We start from the raw sequence: 20,007 nt of genomic DNA, 5'->3' as shown, positions 1-20,007 counted from the left end.
ATGGATATGGGAGAGTCATAGTATGAATACATAGTTATTGTATACATTACATATATAGAATGTGTGAACATGTAGGCTGAGAAAACATTTAATAGATGAACACACAAAAAACATAAAGCAAGTACTTTGTACTTTGAGGCGTTATGCCTTTTTAGGGCTTTTAAGCTCCAACTCCTCTCCTAATGTACCAAAAGTCTGTGGGTTATGTCATTGTAAATACATTGGAGAAAGACTGCCACTTAAACACTGTGTTCAGTGTCATGACTGTCCAGTGAGGATTCAAATGGGTCAGATCAGCTTGGCAATGGATGACACTAACTAGTCCTTCTCTCACCCACAGAAGACGGGAGGAGGGAACTGAGCCAGTTTGACAGCTCACACCCTGTCATCCAGAGAGATCTCCCTCTCCAAAATCCACCAAGGAATGTGCTTTGTTAACAGACTTTTTCCCACTAAACAATATTTCTAACAAAAGAACATAGGGAATGGTCAGAGATGATCTATAGAAAACTATTGTCAAATTGTTATTTATTTTGTGATGTTATTAAAAAGGTTATAAAGGAAATACTGTAACTTGAAAAGTATAAACACTACATGTATGAAGTCTCCATACTTAACGTTGTATAGGAAATATGAAAAATTATTGAAATACTTTTGTTAAGATAGGAATGTGATTTTAAAAAGAATCTTTGAATAGTATGTAGCCACACCCCGAGTGAGGTCAGAGAGCGTGTCAGCCAGACGGAGCCATCCCCTTCGGCCAGAGTGCATAAAATGATTGGTGGAGAAATTAACAGGAGACCAGAAAATGTGAAGTGGTAGTTACACTTTCGAAATGGTTGGAACTTTGAACCTCAACACGAGGTGAAGAAAATAAACTCACCTCCCAGACCAGAGAGGTGTGTAGAGCTGCAGCTCACATCCAGAGTGGTTTGAATATCAACACCCGGAAGCGGCGAGAAGCTCACCTCACTGGTACGGCTGATTAGCTGTTCTAAGTCAAATATCTAGAAAAGCGAATTTAAGTGGGACCATCCTACTACTCTTCTCAAATCACCGTATCCTACTACTCTCATCACCAATGGGAACTGTCGACACGGCTGGCTACCCTATCTTCCATGGAGCATCTTCCAGAGTGAACAACAGTAGAAGACGGGAAAGGGGAGACCACTTTCGGACAATCAAAGCTATACAAGCGTGCCGCTGAAAGGCCAACAACTTTGCTAAGGAGGGATGGTTCTGACAGTGATAAACGGCGAGCGAAGGCATACACACGTAAATACATTCATGATTTCTAATTCTAAAGGGGTGGCGGTTCTTGTGCAAAGTACATGATTACTGTGAGAATAGTTTCTAAAATGTATAAACGATGTGTCTCGCTTTCTTTTTGTCTCTCTCTCCCTCTCCATGTCGTTTTGTAAAAAGCCACCATATTGTGTCAGTCCGGTAGGGACCTTCTTCTCATGTATTGAGTGTGTAAGTTTATTCTGTGTTATTATTTAGTTAGCTATAAAATAAATAATGACACCAATTTGTGTAGTATTGAATCATAAGTAAGGCTGGGGTTTTTGGCAGATCAAAGAAGGTTATGACTGTTCAGAATGACGATATGATAAGAGGTTATCATTAATACGTTGACTGTTTTATGGATGTGATAGGTAAAGCTTTAGACCTTTAGAGTTTAATTTGGGAGATGGTATCTCTTTAAACAACTGCTCTCATGGTGCCCCAAATTCCTAATGAGTTAATTGTTACATTATTAGTTTAATCGGGTAACAATTAAACATAGTTAGTTGATTCGATAAATAAAAGTAATCAGATTAATGAAAGTAAAGTCACAACATTAGTTTGTAATACCTTCAAAATTGAATTAAAGTACAGTGGTTGGTGAGGCTCTACTTGGGGAAAGTGGTTCACAGAGAGACAAAAGTGAGATGAGTGGAGGCACCACACATACTTCAGGGAATTGTCTGATGCCCTCCCAGCCACCTTGGCCCTCAGATTGAGCCCATCTCCACTCTCTCACCAATAACCACCATTGGATATAATGGCAAACAAGGAATAATAATGACGCGACATCCTCTCCTAATTTGTCCAGAACTCTTATTCGTTTTACAGCAGGTTTGCAAGTCACAAAAATAAATACAATTACATTGTATTATAGATACATCCTTCCTTCCCTCACTCCCAAGCCAAGTTTACGACTGTTATCTATACACAACATCCCACGTCTATGACGGTGAAATGCCTGTTTACTGTTCTATCTGAGAAATCACTGCACTGTCCCATCAGCCCAGCCAGCAATTCATAAACTTGATCTCCACTGTAAAAAGCATCTAGACATTCTTTCCCCTTGCTTATAGCCTAGCATTGGGATTGCAACAGAGGGGATTTGTATAAACCTTGTTGTCTGCCTCTCCGATCCATCTTCTGTATCTTTCTACTACCAACTCATGGGGGCACTAAACGCCCAATGACAGAGAGCTTTCCTAGAGCAGAGTTTGCTACATGAAGGTGAGAGGAAATCCAATCCATCTTGAAATACATGTCTTGTTCAGAGACTTCTTCATACCTACCTCCTGGAGAAGCTTGAGGGCTTTCACATGTCTGCAGAGAGAGAATTGAGGCACTGTCAGGTTTACATGTGCAGATGAATGTAAAAATGCATTAATTTACAGGTTATTAGGGTGAAACAACAAGGTGAAAAGGACACAACAATGTTACAGAGTTAAAGAGTTACAATGATGCTGACAAGTAGTGTTATATGTGATACTCAGGTCACTCACAATCTCTCAGTGTCCACCAGCTCTTTGGCAATGTAGAAGGCTCTGGATCGACCGTCGGTCTGTAAAGAACAACATTATCAGTAACAAATCTCTATGGAATAGCAAACATAATACAATAACAATATCTTGGTTTTGAAAACTTACCCGTCTGTCATATGTGTTATCTGCTCCTCCCTCCTCCTCCTCAGAGGTTTGTTCTTGGTCCTCCTCCTCCGCTGTTCCGTCCCCCGCCTCAACCCCTGACCCGCCAGGTGAACCAACAGCTATGGCGCACACGGTGTAGGCTTCTGTATAGGCACTGAGAGGACAGGCCCAGATAAGAGCATCAGTATAGAGATGTAGGATCTTAATTTGATCACCCTGTTGCAGGTGAACTTTCCTTCTGTGCAGGAAATGTAAAACATCTAGTGTATTTGAGGTTAAAAAAGGCTTCTGAAGATTGTAATTTCCACTTAGAAATTTCAGACTTGATTTTCTCTTACAAAAAATGTATCATCAGTTATAATAATCCACATTTCCTGTTGCTGCAGGATCATTTTCCTGCTGTAGCAATCTGGCTCAAATTAAGATCCTACTGTAGTGTAGTTCACACATACATGTCGACAAATACACATTCAAACATCAACATATGTATGTTAACAAACACACACACCATACCGTGACAGTTTAGTCAGTGCAGTTTTCTGAAATCTGGCAGATGATGAGGGTGAGCCAGTGAAGGAAGGAAGGAGAGGAGAGAGAGGAGAGACAATAAACCCATCAAAGATATTACTAAACCAAAGGACATTTACAGAGAGGCATTATGAAGCTGTAACTCAACTGATGGGCAGTGGATCAAATTCAGAAAATCCCAAACTCTGATCATTAGCAAGATAAAAAACTAAATTAAACATAAAACAATCCTTGAGATTAATATGAAGGGGGAGACAGAGTGAGACAGCTTGTCTCCAGCTAGGGTCAATTTCCAAACCAACACAGAGAGGGCTGGTAACGCTTCTTTATAGGAAATTAAGAGGAACATGTCGGATCAATGGAAAGGAGGATTAATCAACCCCAGAGTGATCTCTCATAGGTCACGGTGTCAGGCCTTCTGCCATGATGAATGGCTAATAAAACTAGAAAGTCTCTCAGGGAAACAAATTAAAAACCATTTGTTCAGGAAGAGAACAATGACATTGTTAGAGACATTTTTCAAGATTCTATCTGCCCATTCCAATGTACAGTATGGCATTTCCATCATGAATGTCTTTATCTACAGACCACACCATGAAGTATTATCTTTATACAGCATTTACAGTACATTTACACTGAGTGTACAAAACATAAGGACTCCCTGCTATTTCCATTACATAGACTGACCAGGTGAATCCAGGTGAAAGCTATGATCCCTTATTGATGTCACTTGTTAAATCCACTTCAATCAGTGTAGATGAAGGGATCAGACAGGTTAAAGAAGGATTTTTAAGCCTTGACACAATTGAGACATGGATTGTGTATGTGTGCCATTCAGAGGGTGAATGGGCAAGACAAAATATTTAAGTGCCAGGCACACCGGGTTGAGTGTGTCAAGAATTATAACGCTGCTGGGTTTTTCACGCTCAACAGTTTCCCGTGTGTATCAAGAATGGTCCACCGCTCAAAGGACATCTAGCCAATGTGACACAACTGTGGGAAGCATTGGAGTCAACATGGGCCAGCATCCCTGTGGAACACTTTCAACACCTTTTAGCATCCATGTTTTGACGAATTGAGGCTGTTCTGAGGGCAAAAGGGGGTGCAACTCAATATCAGGAAGGTGTTCTTAATGTTCTGTACTCTCAGTGTATACAAAGTCTATAAAGTTGTATCAGTATTTCAGTTTTCTCTGCATAATTTGGCTCTTAGTGAGAGCAGTCCCCCTCTCCTCTCTCCATAAACCTTTATCTGTGAGATATATGATGCAGAAGAATAGCACTCAACTGAGTTGACTTTATATGCCTCAATACTGCTGTAATAATAGCAGGTTATATGGAGGAACATCAGACATATGGAGAGCGACAACGTGAAATTATGAGAAGAGATGAGAGGTCTTTTTAGTGTGGGGAAAGATAAACCTAGAGTGCCTCCAGCGACACAGCCATACCCAGGCCATGGACCAGCATCAATGGGATGGGATGCAGTTAATGGTGTTGCCCTCGACTAAATCGGAACAAAGGAACCGATTGAGTCAGTTCCCAGTTTTCAGCTTCCAAATAATTTCCAACCAAAAACACATCTTAATCTCTGCATGTTACAATTTTGTCCCTTAACCATGGCAATAGCATCTGGTCTCTGCAGCCTCTGTGCTATAATGTTTTATTACAGCCAAAGAACAAATCTACAGTGGCGAATTACAAAAGGGGATAACAAATTATACTTCCCCGCTTCCCCAGGCTCTTTGTGAGCTTATTTGTTTGTCCTGCTGATAGTGGAAGGGTGAGTATCCACTGGTCAGTGACCTCAAATATACTGAAGGACTTGGTTTCTCGGATAGTAATTATTCTAGTGGTGAAATTAGTAAAGATACCTGTAAAGAAGACTGGGGTAACAAATAATTGTGCCTCAGTATGTTCAGTGCTGTGCTGCTAATGCTATCATTAGTGTAACCCGGTGCTTGACTGTTTCTGCGTTCAACACCACAAACAAGTCAAGACCTGTATGTACTGTAAGCCCTTTAAAGTCCTCCACCCCTTCTCCGGCATTTCCCGTAAACAGAGAAGTGGACGCTCAAAGGCAGGACACTTCCTCCCCAGGGATGACCTGACAATGACCTCACAGGCCCCACACCCAGGCCTTCCTGTAGCCAACACCTAGCCTATGGGCAGGGCTCCTGACCACTGCTGACCAACCTCTAGCCAACATCTACAGGCAGAGCCCCTGACCACTGTTGACCAACCTCAAGTTTCAAATTCAAGTTATATTAGTGGTATGTACGGGATACACATGGTATACACCGTCCAAAGAAATGCTTACTTGCTGGTTCCTTCTCGATAAATGCAACAATAAGAAATAATAAAAGATAAGAATACGAACATACAGTAAACTGCTCAGTAGAATATAATAAACATTTTAGCATACGTATAATATAGGAACATTTACACGTTTTGGGTAAGGAGAAATTGGGGGGGCAAGTGTTTCAATTGTGCAGTATTTAGCAATCATAATAAGATTCTGGTAGCAGCAATTGTGACGTGTGTGTGTGTGTGTGTGTGTGTGTGTGTGTGTGTGTGTGTGTGTGTGTGTGTGTGTGTGTGTGTGTGTGTGTGTGTGTGTGTGTGTGTGTGTGTGACTGACCACTGGCAGCAAGGGACCCTCCCTTAGAAACAGTTATAAATCCCTTATCCCTAGGCAGCAGTAAACACACAACGGGGACACAGTAATCAAAAAGACTAGCGCTCTGTATAAGAGGTGGCAGGGATCACTAATATTACAACCGGGAGCATCTATCTACTTCAGTGGTTCACTCTCATACAGTACACACATAACACACCACACATTAAAAAAAGTACACGCACGCACACACACATGAATGTTACAAGTGTGTTACCAGTGCAAACTATACACCTTGAGATCTAAGTTAGATGTAAAAGTTAACTCAAATTAACCCATACCTTTCAGGCTCTTGCTCAGGCGACTGAGCTTTTCTCTCAAACCCAGGGAAGCTACTCATATCCACGTAACCATCAGTGTCATTGGCAGAGGACAGCACCCGACTCGTATGGTCAAAGAACTCTGCAAAGGTCCCAGGTCGTACAGGCCTCCGGGAAGGGATCTGGATGTTCTCATAGTCGGAGCTGAGGGTCTGGGCAGGGATATTCTCGTAGTCTGACATGTCAGTGTTGGGAAAGGAGATGGAGCGGGGCTTGGTCAGGGGGAGGGGGGTGTAGGGGGCGCGGGAGCGGTCCTCAAAGGACTCCACCCGGGCCACACTGCGGTTGAGGAAGGCCACGGAACCCCCTTTTCTCTTCCCATCCTTATAGAACAGGAAGGTGGAGGGGGAGTCCGGAGAGCGCTGAGGCTTACTGACCATCCGGGACTTGAGTTGCGGGGAGCTGCCTGTGCTGCGCCTGTCTAAATCAAGGACCCTGGCGGGGCCGTGGTGGCTGGACTCAGGGGAGGACCTGGAGGAGGACACACTGACGTCCACCAGCAGCTTGCTCTCCGTCTTCCTCCTGAACTTCAGCATCAGGAAGCGCTTGAAGGAGGACTTCTTCTTCTTCTGCCTGTCTGGGGAGTCCCCCTCGATGAACAGGGATGGAGAGCTCTTGGTGATGGGCTTCTTGGTGATGTATGCTAGCTCAAAGGGAGGAGGGATGTCCACCATTGAAGTAGGGGTGGACAGGCCGCTGGAGGGCAGGGGACTTTGCTGGGAGAAGCTTCCAGAAGAGCCCATGACACAGGGCAGGGATAGGCTGTCCTCCCTCCTCTCCCCCGGGGAACCCTGGCCCTCCCTGTACACACACAGGGGCAGGTCCCGTCCCTCCATGGAGAAGGAGCGGGGGTACAGGAGAAAGCGATGTTGTTTGGATGAGCTCTTGGCCCGGGTTGAGTTTAACATAGGACTGCTGCTCAGCGCGGGTCCGCTCCGGTCCAATTCCACCTCGCAGTAGTTCTGAAGGTGGAACTCAGAGCCCGCCTCCTCAGGAACCGTATCAGGCACGTAACCAGACACTTTCCCTGACAACGACCGGGACCTGGTCACAATGGATTTTCTGTCAAAAGGCAGGAAATTCTCCCCCTCTGAGTCCAGGCCTGCCTCTTCGTAGACATGCTCATCACTAAGGTTACCTTCTATGTCGGTTGTCTCATCCAGGTAGGGAATGATGAGGCCCTCAAGGTCCTCCTCATCCCTGAACACATCAGAGTCATCTGGGGAGAGTAGCTTGCTGTCAGAGAACGATGAGGCCTGGGAGGTGTCTGTGTCCGCTGGCACTGAGATGGACACCAGCCTGAAGCGGGGCTGGTTGTTACTCTGGTTCAAGAAAGCCTCCACCCTCTGGACTACAGGCATCCTTCTCTGACATGAACCTGTCATGTTCTCCCTGTCGTCATCATCGTCATCATCGTCATCTCCTATCTCGACGTAGTCCTCAGAAGAGACACACTCAATATGCCCCATGTCCTCACACAGCGAGTCATCGTCACCTATGGCTGCATACTCACTGGGCTCCGTGGTCTCTGTTGTGACCAGTGAAGATTCTTCCGGTGTGTTCTCACTCTCTGCTGATCTGTCACCTTTGCCTTCTGCAGGGCTCTGCTCTGGATCCACAATGTCCTCAGTTGAGATGTAGTAGGGTTCCAGGCTAGGGTCAACTGCTTCCTCCACTGTGTTGAAAAGTTGTTTTGCTTTATGTTTGCTGTGTTGGCTCTCACCCTCTTCCATACTGTACTGAATAGTCATGGGCTCTTCATCAATTATGGAATATGGTTGATACCTTTGTGCTCTCTCCTCTGAGGGACCAATGACATCATATCCAAAGTCCTCCTGTAGGACACTGGTAGGACTACCAGGGTAAGTTGAGGATTCCTCTACTTCCCCTTCATCCTCCTCCTTGAAGGATGAATCCTCCTCTATGTTGTCTTTAACGAGGAGATCTATGGGTTCCTCAGAGAGAGATTCTGTTACTGTATCTGCTGTGGTATCAGCTGCTTCTTCTTCTGTTTCTTCTTCCTCTATTTGGTGCTCTTCCTCCTCATTCTCCTTTTTTTCTTTCCCAGGCCAGGTTTCACAGAAGTAGCATGCTGCCTCCTCCTCCTCAATGCTGGTGATAGAGACGCCATCTGTGTCGGCCAGCGCCTCGCCCGCGTAGCACCCCTCTGCGTCAATCTCATCAGTGATGTCCGTGTCGATTATCTCCACCGAGTCCACTGAGTAAATTGTGAATCCAGCATCACTGACCCCCAGTGTGTCCAGAGAATCCACCTCCTCTGCTTGAACACTGTCAGTTAACCTCCAGTCCTCCTCTTTCTCCTGTACCATCTCCTCCTCCTGTTCCATCTGCCCTTCATAACCATTCTCAGGATCGTTGACCCCTGAACTGAGAAAGTATGAGTCATACTGAGGTTCCACTGGCTCCTCCTCCTCTAGCCCCTTCCCTCCACTCAGACAGTCCTCTGGCTCGTTCTCCTGGTCCAGGTCCTCGTCTGAGGACAGCAGGTCCCCGATGGTGCACCCCTCCTGGGCGTTGTTGCAGAGTAGGGAGTAGTCGCACTCCTCAGGGTCATGTGGTACTGTGGGTTTGGGGGCGATGGGAGGTTTGGGGCCCCTGGAGCAGGGCCGGGACATGAGGGGGGAAGGAAGCTTGAAGGTGAGGTGACTCACAAGTTTTGGTTTAGGAGCAAGAGGAGGCTTCTTCAAATCTGAAAACAAAACAAAAGACATCATGAGCTACTACTAGATATAGCCAAACGAGATAATGGATTATTCAAAACGTACAGAGGGGGAAAATCGTGAGGTTAGCGGTCAGCACAAAAAACAAATGTTAAACTCAAATATATTGATGAATTAAAAAACATTCTTTATGGAAATTTTGTTTTAAATTATATTATATGTATTAATGATATTATGAATAGAAATGGAGGAGATATGTCACATATGCAGTTAGCGAAAATATATGGAATATCTCCTCAATCCAAATTTACAACCAATTGATTGCAGCATTACCACAAAAATGGAGGAGGCAAGTGGATAAGGGGGAAGGTAGGGAACTTGTCTGCCTGCCATATATTACAGATACAAATTGGCTGAAAGGAACTGGCATAAATAGAAAAATATACCAGTTTCATCTGAGGACAAAAATGTTGACAGCTGCGCCATACAGGTTGCAAAATAAATGGAAGATTTTTGATGTACCAATTCCATGGCACATGGTTTTGAACCGGTACAAAAAACTACCCTTGATTCAACAATTACAGTTTTTCAATTTAAATTATTATATAAAAATCTTGCCACCAACAGAATGCTATATTCAGTTGAAGTCGGAAGTTTACATACACTTAGGTTGGAGTCATTAAAACTCGTTTTTCAACCACTCCACACATTTCTTGTTAACAACCTATAGTTTTGGCAAGTCGGTTAGTATATCTATTTGTGCAGGACACTAGTCATTTTCCAACAATTGTTTACAGACAGATTATTTCACTTATAATTCACTACATCACAATTCCAGTGGTGTCAGAAGTTTACATACACTAAGTTGACTGTGCCTTTAAACAGCTTGGCAAATTCCAGAAAAAGATTTCCTGGCTTTAAAGGCTTTTGATGGGCTAATTGACATATTTTGAGTCAATTGGAGGTATACCTGTGGATGTATTTCAAGGCCTACCTTCAAACTCAGTGCCTCTTTGCTTGACATCATGGGAAAATCTAAAGAAATCAGCCAAGACCTCAGAAAAGAATTGTAGACCTCCACAAGTCCGATTCATCCTTGGGAGCAATTTCCAAATGTGCATGTGTCAGCATATGGTCTCACAAGGGCTCTGAGGATCTCATCTCGGTACCTAATGGCAGTCAGGCTACCTCTGGCGAGCACATGGAGGGCTGTGCGGCCCCACAAAGAAATGCCACCCCACACCATGAATGACCCACCGCCAAACCGGTCATGCTGGAGGATGTTGCAGGCAGCAGAACGTTCTCCACGGCGTCTCCAGACTCTGTCACGTCTGTCACATGTGCTCAGTGTGTACCTGCTTTCATCTGTGAAGAGCACAGGGCGCCAGTGGCGAATTTGCCAATCTTGGTGATCTCTGGCAAATGCCAAACGTCCTGCACGGTGTTGGGCTGTAAGCACAACCCCCACCTGTGGACGTCGGGCCCTCATACCACCCTCATGGAGTCTGTTTCTGACCGTTTGAGCAGACACATGCACATTTGTGGCCTGCTGGAGGTCATTTTGCAGGGCTCTGGCAGTGCTCCTCCTTGCACAAAGGCGGAGGTAGCGGTCCTGCTGCTGGGTTGTTGCCCTCCTACGGCCTCCTCCACGTCTCCTGATGTACTGGCCTGTCTCCTGGTAGCGCCTCCATGCTCTGGACACTACGCTGACAAACACAGCAAACCTTCTTGCCACAGCTCGCATTGATGTGCCATCCTGGATGAGCTGCACTACCTGAGCCACTTGTGTGGGTTGTAGACTCCGTCTCATGCTACCACTAGAGTGAGAGCACCGCCAGCATTCAAAAGTGACCAAGACATCAGCCAGGAAGCATAGGAACTGAGAAGTGGTCTGTGGTCACCACCTGCAGAATCACTCCTTTATTGGGGGTGTCTTGCTAATTGCCTATAATTTCCACCTTTTGTCTATTCCATTTGCACAACAGCATGTGAAATTTATTGTCAATCAGTGTTGCTTCCTAAGTGGACAGTTTGATTTCACAGAAGTGTGATTGACTTGGAGTTACATTGTGTTGTTTAAGTGTTCCCTTTATTTTTTTGAGCAGTGTATTTTCACCTCTACATAGTTGTCTTTCGTTGCCTCCTTGTTCATCCCCTTCATATGGCGGCAGCGGTGGGATGGCCAGTAGAGGGCACTGAGTAGAGGTTAAAGGACTTTTTTCTCTTAACCAAAAACCAAGATGGCACCAACAAAGGACAAGCCAGGGTGAGGAACACTGAATATCCAGGAGAAGACTGTTGCAGGACCGTTTATAAAAGCAATAAGGCACCTCAGGGCTTGGTGGTATATGGCCATTATACCACGGCTAAGGGCTAAATTCAGGCACTCCGCGTTGCGCGTAAGAACAGCTGATGAAACTAACACTGTAAAAGTGTGAAAAAATGTGATCAGTGTTATTTCCTGATTGTATTTTCAACCAGCAACTATCTAGCATTATAATGTACCAGAGACCACCAAAATAGAGCATGTTCGACAAAACAAAAATCTTAACCACCCCACACTGGCTTCCCAGACGCAAATCTACTTTTGTAGGATAGCCAGAGGCAAAGTCATTATCTGCCAGGTGATTGGCTGAGCCTTCTTGGGTGTGTGACATCACTCCGAGCCCTTACCAAAACACAAAATACATTGCGGACAATTTATCTCGCCTCGAATCTAAAACCAGTAGTAACCAACAGCTTTAAGGGCAGTTATCTTAAAATGAAAATACATATCTAATATTCCCGCATGTCAATAACATTGTCGCAATGGAGGGCTTGCTAGCTAGCTACAGGGTTTGAGTTACCTCAGCCGTTTTCTTATGAAACAGTTCAGCTATTGACGCTGGCTAGCTAACCTTAGCTAGACTGCGTCTAGACTTGGGAGCTCTGTCACGACTTCCACCGAAGTTGGTGCCTCTCCTTGTTCGGGCGGCGTTCGGCGCTCGTCGTCACCGGCTTTCTAGCTGCCACCAATCCATGTTTCTGTTTTCTATTTGTTATGTCTTGAGTGTTCACACCTGGTTCCCATTAAGTTATTATTATTTCCCTATTTAACCCTCTGGTTCCCATTATGTTTTGTGTGTGATTGTTCATGGTTTGTGTTAGGATTTTGTGTTAGGATTTGTGATCCCTGCGTGGATTTATTTTCCTGATTATTTTCCAGAGTAAAGTTCGTTATTTTACTGAGTTCTGTGTCCTGCGCCTGATTCCGTTCTCACCTCTGCACAACTAACACCTGACAGAATCACACAGCATTTTAATGGAGTCAGCAGGTGCACCCAGTCCTCCGGAACCAGTAGAGGAACGTGTCCAGCAGCACGCGACGATGCTCCAACATCTTGGCACAGCCATGGATTGCGTGCTGCTCACCATGGAGCGATGGGAAAAAGGGGGTTTTCCCATGACCCCATCAACTTCACTCCAACCAACACCACAACCCACACCGCGGTCCACCCCTCCTTCACCTGGACCCAGTGGGATTCGTCTCTTGCTCCCGAGCGCATATGATGGGACGGCTGCCGGGTGCCAGGGGTTCCTGCTCCAGTTGGAGCTCTACCTGGTGACCATCCACCCGACTCCCTCGGGATACGAGAGTGTGTCCGCCCTCATCTCCTGTCTGTCGGGGAAAGCGCTTGAGTGGGCCAACGCTGAATGGGGAGGTATAGACGCAGCGTCGGTCCGCTATGAGGATTTCACCCGTCGCTTTCGAGCGGTCTTCGATCGTCCACCTGAGGGGAGAGCGGCGGGGGAACGCTTGTTCCATCTCAGACAGGGGATGAGGAGCGCACAGGAATTCGCACTGGACTTCAGGACCCTGGCTGCCAATGCGGGATGGAATGAGAGGGCCCTGATCGACCATTACCGTTGTAGTCTACATGAGGACGTTCGTCGGGAGCTGGCCTGCAGGGACACCACCCTTACCCTCGACCAGCTGGTGGATTTATCCATCCGGCTGGATAACCTGTTGGCCACCCGTGGACGTCTGGATCGGGGTCCGTCCATTCCATCTCCCAGCACCTCCGATCCTACACCTATGGAGCTCGGAGGTGCTGCTCTAAGGGTGACCGGAGGGGGGGCTGTTTCTTGCACTACCTGTGGCCGCAGAGGACACACTGCTGGTCGGTGCTGGAGAGGTCCCCCAGGAAGTCGAGGCAGCAGGCAGGGCACTGGTGGATCATCCCAGGTGAGTATGCACCCAACTCACCCAGAGCTTCCTGTTGCGCACATGTGTATATCTATAGAGTTTTCCCCGCATTCCCAGCATAAGGTGCTACTAGATTCTGGCGCAGCTGGGAATTTTATTGACCGTTCGTTTGCTCTTAGTTTAGGGATCCCTATTGTCCCTGTTGATGTTCCCTTCACTGTACATTCCTTAGATAGTCGTCCTTTAGGGTCGGGCCTGATTAGGGAGGTCACAGCTCCATTATGTATGATAACGCAGGAGGGTCATGAGGAGAGAATTAGTCTCTTCCTGATCGATTCTCCTGCGTTTCCTGTGGTGTTGGGGCTTCCCTGGTTGGTTTATCATGACCCCACTATTTCGTGGCAACAGAGGACTCTCAAGGGATGGTCACGTCAGTTTTCAGGGAGGTGTATAGGTGTTTCCATAGGGGCAACTACGGGGGAGAGTCCAAACCAGGTCTCCACCATGCACATCCCCCCTGAATATGCCGATTTGGCTCTCGCCTTCTGTAAAAAGAAGGCGACTCAACTACCACCCCATCGACCGGGGGATTGTGCGATAAATCTCCTGGTAGACGCAGCACTTCCCAGGAGTCACGTGTATCCTCTGTCACAGGAGGAGACGGCGGCTATGGAAACATATGTCACCAAATCTCTGGGACAGGGATGCATTCGGCATTCCACTTCACCTGCCTCCTCAAGTTTCTTTTTTGTGAAGAAGAAGGATGGAGGTTTACGCCCGTGCATTGACTATAGAGGTTTAAATCAGATCACGGTGAAGTATAGTTACCCTCTGCCTCTCATAGCCAGTGTGACCAAGTCATTGCATGGGGCGCGCTTCTTCACCAAATTGGATCTCAGGAGTGCTTACAATCTGGTGCGTATCCGGGAAGGGGATGAGTGGAAGACGGAATTTAGTACCACCTCTGGGCACTATGAGTACCTCGTAATGCCGTACGGGTTAATGAATGCTCCATTGGTCTTCCAATCCTTTGTAGACAAGATTTTCAGGGACCTGCACGGGCAGGGTGTAGTGGTGTATATAGATGACATTCTAATATACTCCGCTACACGCGCCGAGTATGTGTCTCTGGTGCGCAAGGTGCTTGGTTTACTGTTTGAGCATGACCTGTACGTTAAGGCTGAGAAATGTCTGTTCTTCCAACAGTCCGTCTCCTTCCTAGGGTACTGCCTGTCCGAGTCAGGGGTGTAGATGGAGAATGACCGCATTTCAGCCGTGCGTAATTGGCCGACTCCAACCACGGTAAAGGAGGTGCAACGGTTCTTAGGGTTTGCCAACTACTACCGGAGGTTTATCTGGGGCTTTGGTCAGGTAGCGGCTCCCATTACCTCTTTGCTGAAGGGGGGACAGGTGCGACTGCAGTGGTCAGCTGGGGCGGACAGGGCTTTTGGTCACCTGAAGGCTTTGTTTACCTCGGCTCCTGTGTTGGCTCATCCTGATCCATCCTTAGCGTTCCTAGTAGAGGTGGACGTGTCCGAGGCTGGGATAGGAGCTGTGCTGTCTCAGCGCTCGGGTACGCCACAAAAACCCCGCCCCTGTGCGTTCTTTTCGAAGAAGATCAGCCCGGCGGAGCGAAACTATGATGTGGGGGACCGGTAGCTGTTGGCTGTTGTCGGGGCTCTGAAAGCGTGGAGGCAGTGACTGACCACCGCAATCTGGAGTACATCCGGGCGGCGAGGAGAATGAATCCTCGCCAGGCAAGGTGGGCCATGTTTTTCACCCATTTTGTGTTCACTCTATCCTACAGACCAGGTTCCCAGAACGCTAAGGCAGACGCACTGTCTCGGATGTATGACACAGAGGAGCGGTCCACGGATCCCACTCCCATACTTCCGGCTTGGTGGCACCGGTGGTATGGGAGGTTGACACGGACATCGAGCGGGCGTTACGTGGGGAGCCGGCCTGGTGGCACCGGTGGTATGGGAGGTTGACACGGACATCGAGCGGGCGTTACGTGGGGAGCCCACTCCCACCCAGTGTCCAGTTGGACGTAAGAACGTTCCGTCTGATGTTCGTGATCGATTGATCTGTTGGGCTCATACGTCACCTTCCTCTGGTCATCCTGGCATCGGGCGGACAGTGCGCTATCTTAGTGGGAAGTACTGGTGGCCCACTTTAGCTAAGGACGTGAGAGTGTATGTTTCCTCCTGCTCGGTGTGCGCCCAGTGCAAGGCACCTAGACACCTACCCAGAGTGAAATTACAACCCCTACCCGTTCCACAACGACCGTGGTCACACCTATCGGTGGATTTCGTGACGGATCTCCCTCCATCACAAGGAAACACAACGATTCTGGTTGTTGTGGATCGGTTTTCTAAGTCCTGCCGTCTCATTCCTTTGCCCGGTCTCCCTACGGCCCTACAGACTACGGAGGCCCTGTTTACACATGTCTTCCGGCACTACGGGGTGCCTGAGGATATAGTGTCTGATCGGGGTCCCCAGTTCACATCAAGGGTCTGGAGGGTGTTCATGGAACGTCTGGGGGTCTCGGTCAGCCTGACATCAGGGTTTCACCACGAAAGTAATGGGCAGGTGGAGAGAGTTAACCAGGATGTGGGTAGGTTTCTGCGGTCTTATTGCCAGGACCGGCCGGGGGAGTGGTCGGCTTTCATACCCTGGGCAGAGATGGCCCAAAACTCCCTACGCCACTCCTCCACTAACCTGTCTCCGTTTCAGTGTGTACTAGGTTATCAGCCGGTTCTGGCACCGTGGCATCAGAGCCAGATCGAGCCACCTGCGGTGGATGAATGGTTTCGGCGCTCGGAGGAAACCGGGGACGCTGCCCATGTACGCCTGCAATGGGCCATCAGGCGACAGAAGGCAAGAGCCGACCGCCACCGTAGTGAGGCCCTGGTGTATGCACCGGGAGACCGGATCTGGCTCTCAACCCGAAACCTACCCCTTCGCCTGCCCTGCCGGAAGCTGGGTCCGCGGTTTGTGGGGCCATTTAAAGTCCTGAGGAGACTGAACAAGGTATGTTATAGGTTACAGCTTCCCCCTGATTATCGTATTAACCCCTCGTTCCATGTGTCTCTCCTCAGGCCGGTGGTGGCTGGTCCGCTCCAGCAGTCTGAGGTGCGGGAGGTTCCTCCGTCCCCTCTGGACATCGAGGGGGCCCCGGCGTATACTGTGCGAGCCATCATGGACTCAAGACGTCGGGCGAGGGGCCTTCAGTACCTCGTGGAGTGGGAGGGGTCTGGTCCGGAGGAGAGATGCTGGGTGCCGGTGGAGGACATACTGGACCCTTCCTTACTGCAGGAATTTCACTGTCTTCACCCAGATCGCCCTGCGCCTCATCCTCCGGGTTGTCCCCGAGGCCGTTGTCGGCGCGCTGCTGGAGCCGCGCGTCATGGGGAGGGGGGGTACTGTCACGACTTCCGCCAAAGTTGGTGCCTCTCCTTGTTCGGGCAGCGTTCGGCGCTCGTCGTCACCGGCTTTCTAGCTGCCACCGATCCACGTTTTCTTTTTCCATTTGTTATGTCTTGATTGTACACACCTGGTTCCCATTACGTTATTATTATTTCCCTATTTAACCCTCTGGTGCTCATTATGTTTTGTGCGTGACAGTTCCTGGTTTTGTGTTAGTCTTTTGTGTTAGGGTTTGTTATCCCTGCGTGGATTTATTGGCTGATTATTTTTCAGAGTAAAGTACGTTATTTACTCAGTTCTGTGTCCTGCGCCTGATTCCTCACCTCTGCACAACTGACACTTGACACTCCTACGAATGTAAATTTCGCTTCCCAGACTGCTTCCAATCATTAAAATGTTCCTTACTTAAAGGTGCAATCTGCAGTTGCTACATCCATTTTTGGTTTTCTAAATTAATTAATAAATGCCTCATGAGCTAAGTTCAACAGTCGTACCCCATCAGAACCCAAAATATACGCTTGTTTTACTCCAATGTTTGTAACACAAAGTAAATGTAAACAAACACTGTATGGGCTCAAACCTAGTTAAAACTATCATTTTCATCTCATGTATGGTCAGCCCTTTCATCCATAGCTCAGTCTATGAATTTGAGAGTGGTTACATTTCTCCAGCCCCATCCCTCAGCATTTCACCGAAACAGGGGCAGAGAGGACCCTGCGTTATCATTTCAACTGCGGATTGTCCCTTTAAGGTATCTAGAATTAGTGTACCAAGTTTGATAATTTTATCATAAAATGCACGATTATTTCCACTATCCGCTGGACTAGGGCACCTGGGAGGCGTATTGACAGTGGACACTTTGCTTAGAGGGACTCAAGTTAACACTAAAGGATTTCCCCAAGTCACTTTCTGCAATTCACTGGAGAGAAGCCCCTCTCATAGACTGTTTTTGCTCCTTTGAAGTTGTGAGTTTCAAGGGACAAAAAAACTAAAGACAAAATAAAACATGACAGCATAACTGGTCAAACAGGACACAGAAGGACATTACATAAGGACATTACATATGATCCAGTGGAGGCTGCTGAGGGAAGGACGGCTCATAATGGCTGGAACGAAGTAAATGGAATGGCATCAAACACATGGAAACCATGTGTTTGATGTATTTGAAACCATTCCACCAACTCCGCACCAGCCATTACCATGAGCCCGTCCTCCCCAATTCAGGTGCCACCAGCCTCCTGTGATAAGATCTCCTCAACATAACCTGAGGAAAACAGCACCCCTGGCTGTACCTTGAAGAACCAATCAGATTCTCAACAAAGCAGCAATGTGATAAGCATCATACAGGCTTACTCCTTGTATAATGTCCCCATAGTTACAACAGAACAATGCCACTGACAAACTTGTCAAAAATCTATCATGCGCATTATCAAAATAATATCTGGTGTCTATAAATTCATAATCACTCATGTGTTTCGATATTAGATAAATCGGTTATCCTATATATTAAATATATTTTTACACCACCAACAGTCCTTTCCCTTAACACTACATCATAGAATGCCTAACTACTCCACTGTAGTTGTTCACAGTTTCAGATATAGACTAAAGACCTAGTGACTCTTTTCACACTTGGAATTTCAATGATTGAAATAATAAGATTGGAATTGCATTACCAATTCTATATCTAAACAACAATTTGACCTCTATTTGGCTAGCCAACCACGCCTATAGGCTATCCCAGTCTGTGGCATTATCATCCCAGGTCTTGTCAACTTCTACAACTGTAGGTAGCACAAGTCTGTCCCCCTCCCTTCACACAGAGTCCCTTTCCCGTTTTGTTATGGGTAGGACACATTCTTACAGTCCCTTTTTGTCGGGATAAAACAACTCAGACAATGCAGCGTTTTATTATGAAATGAACAAATGTTGTCAAGACCTAGGGCCTATTTGATTAGTAGGCTACATGTGTTCAAATCAAAGTGCTCTCATACCTGTATCCATTTTCAGGAACCATCCGCGCGAGCATCCGAACCATTTATCGTTCATTAATCCTTGTGAGAAAGCAACATCCCGTAGGCTATATTCCAAACCAAACGTATTCCGAGAAACAGAAAGGAAAGCTATTCAAAGACCAGAAAGGTAAAACAATAACCTCAGTTTTATGTCATTTTTATTGTGTCAAGTTACTTTCCAGCTGTAGCGGTCGTTGACTGGTGGCGCGTGCATATGTGGTGAGAGTCGCGACTGAACAGATGCAGGAGACTGGGAGCTGAGCGCAGGAGGTGTTCCCTGGCGTTTCCTGAGGAGGAACCCACTGGTCACAAACCGGTTGAATCAACGTTGTTTCAACGTAATTTGTCAACGTATTGTGACATGGAATCTACGTGGAAAATGCATTGGATTTTAATGGCAACTGTTGTTTTGAGGGTGAAATTTCATCATGGTAACCACATTTTAACATAGACAAACCTTGTATAAATTGTTGAATTTGTACCTTTAAAACAACATCAGATCTTCAACATTATATCCACAATCAGAAAAATAAACAATAAGTTGGGCAGCACCTCCGACTGGAGAATTTATCCATCTACAGCTCCACTTTGGTCTCCCATCCAGGGTTTTAACCAAGCCCTGCTTAGCTATGATATTACCAATGTGATATCATAAAAATTATTGTTGAGAGTTCTCCACCAGTCTTGGGTAGATAGTCAGCAGGTAGCTGACTAGTGGTGTATTCAGCAGCCTGATGGTCTGGGAGTAGAATCTAATCTATAATCTATTGGCCAGTCTTACGTTTTTTTTGCCATGATCCTCCTATACTGCCCGCATCTGATTGATGGAAACAAGGAAAACAGGCCATGGCTTGGATGGCTGGGGTCCCTGATGATCTTCTTGGCTTTCCTGCAACACCTGGTATTGTATTTGTCCTGGAGGGCAGGCAGTGTGCATCCAATGGTGCATTTGGCTGAGCGTACCACCCTCTGTAGCACCTTGCGGTCTGCAGCAGTGGAGTTGCTGTACCAGGTTGTGATGCAGCCCGACAGTATGCTCTCGATGGTGCTCCTGTAGAACACTGTGAGGGCCCTCGGTGACAGGCTGAATTTCTTCAGCATCCTGAGGTTGAATAGTCGCTGTCGTGCCTTCTTCACCACACTGTCCATGTGTGAATGTGCTGAGCTTTGATTGGTTCTCTCAAAGTTTTTTTGTTTTCTGGGGGGTTAAGGCCTCACATTATTTGGATTTTGAAATGCAAC

At 46.8% G+C, this 20,007-nt stretch overlaps 1 protein-coding gene across 4 annotated transcripts in view; it reads right to left on the bottom strand.

Moving 5' to 3' along the window:
* LOC139559922 (FYVE, RhoGEF and PH domain-containing protein 5-like) overlaps positions 1-19,355 on the bottom strand; it is a 62,871-nt gene extending 43,516 nt beyond the window's left edge. Inside the window, exons 1-6 of one of the 4 annotated variants that reach the window (XM_071376390.1) lie at positions 18,745-19,355; positions 6,416-9,164; positions 3,444-3,476; positions 2,931-3,084; positions 2,787-2,845; positions 2,577-2,607 (exon numbers count right to left, since the gene is read on the bottom strand). In XM_071376390.1, the coding sequence (XP_071232491.1) occupies positions 2,577-2,607; positions 2,787-2,845; positions 2,931-3,084; positions 3,444-3,476; positions 6,416-9,164; positions 18,745-18,799 (3,081 nt within the window). In that variant the 5' untranslated portion in view covers positions 18,800-19,355. The remainder of the gene's footprint in view (positions 1-2,576; positions 2,608-2,786; positions 2,846-2,930; positions 3,085-3,443; positions 3,477-6,415; positions 9,165-18,744) is intronic. The other 3 variants (XM_071376406.1, XM_071376398.1, XM_071376416.1) reach the window with 3 other exon arrangements.
* Positions 19,356-20,007: the final 652 nt, after the last annotated feature.

This window comes from Salvelinus alpinus, chromosome 2 (assembly GCF_045679555.1).
Source record: "Salvelinus alpinus chromosome 2, SLU_Salpinus.1, whole genome shotgun sequence".
In the NCBI taxonomy this organism is placed as follows: Eukaryota; Metazoa; Chordata; class Actinopteri; order Salmoniformes; family Salmonidae; genus Salvelinus; species Salvelinus alpinus.
Note: the sequence above shows the minus strand (reverse complement) of the source record. Positions and strands in the feature narration are given on the sequence as shown.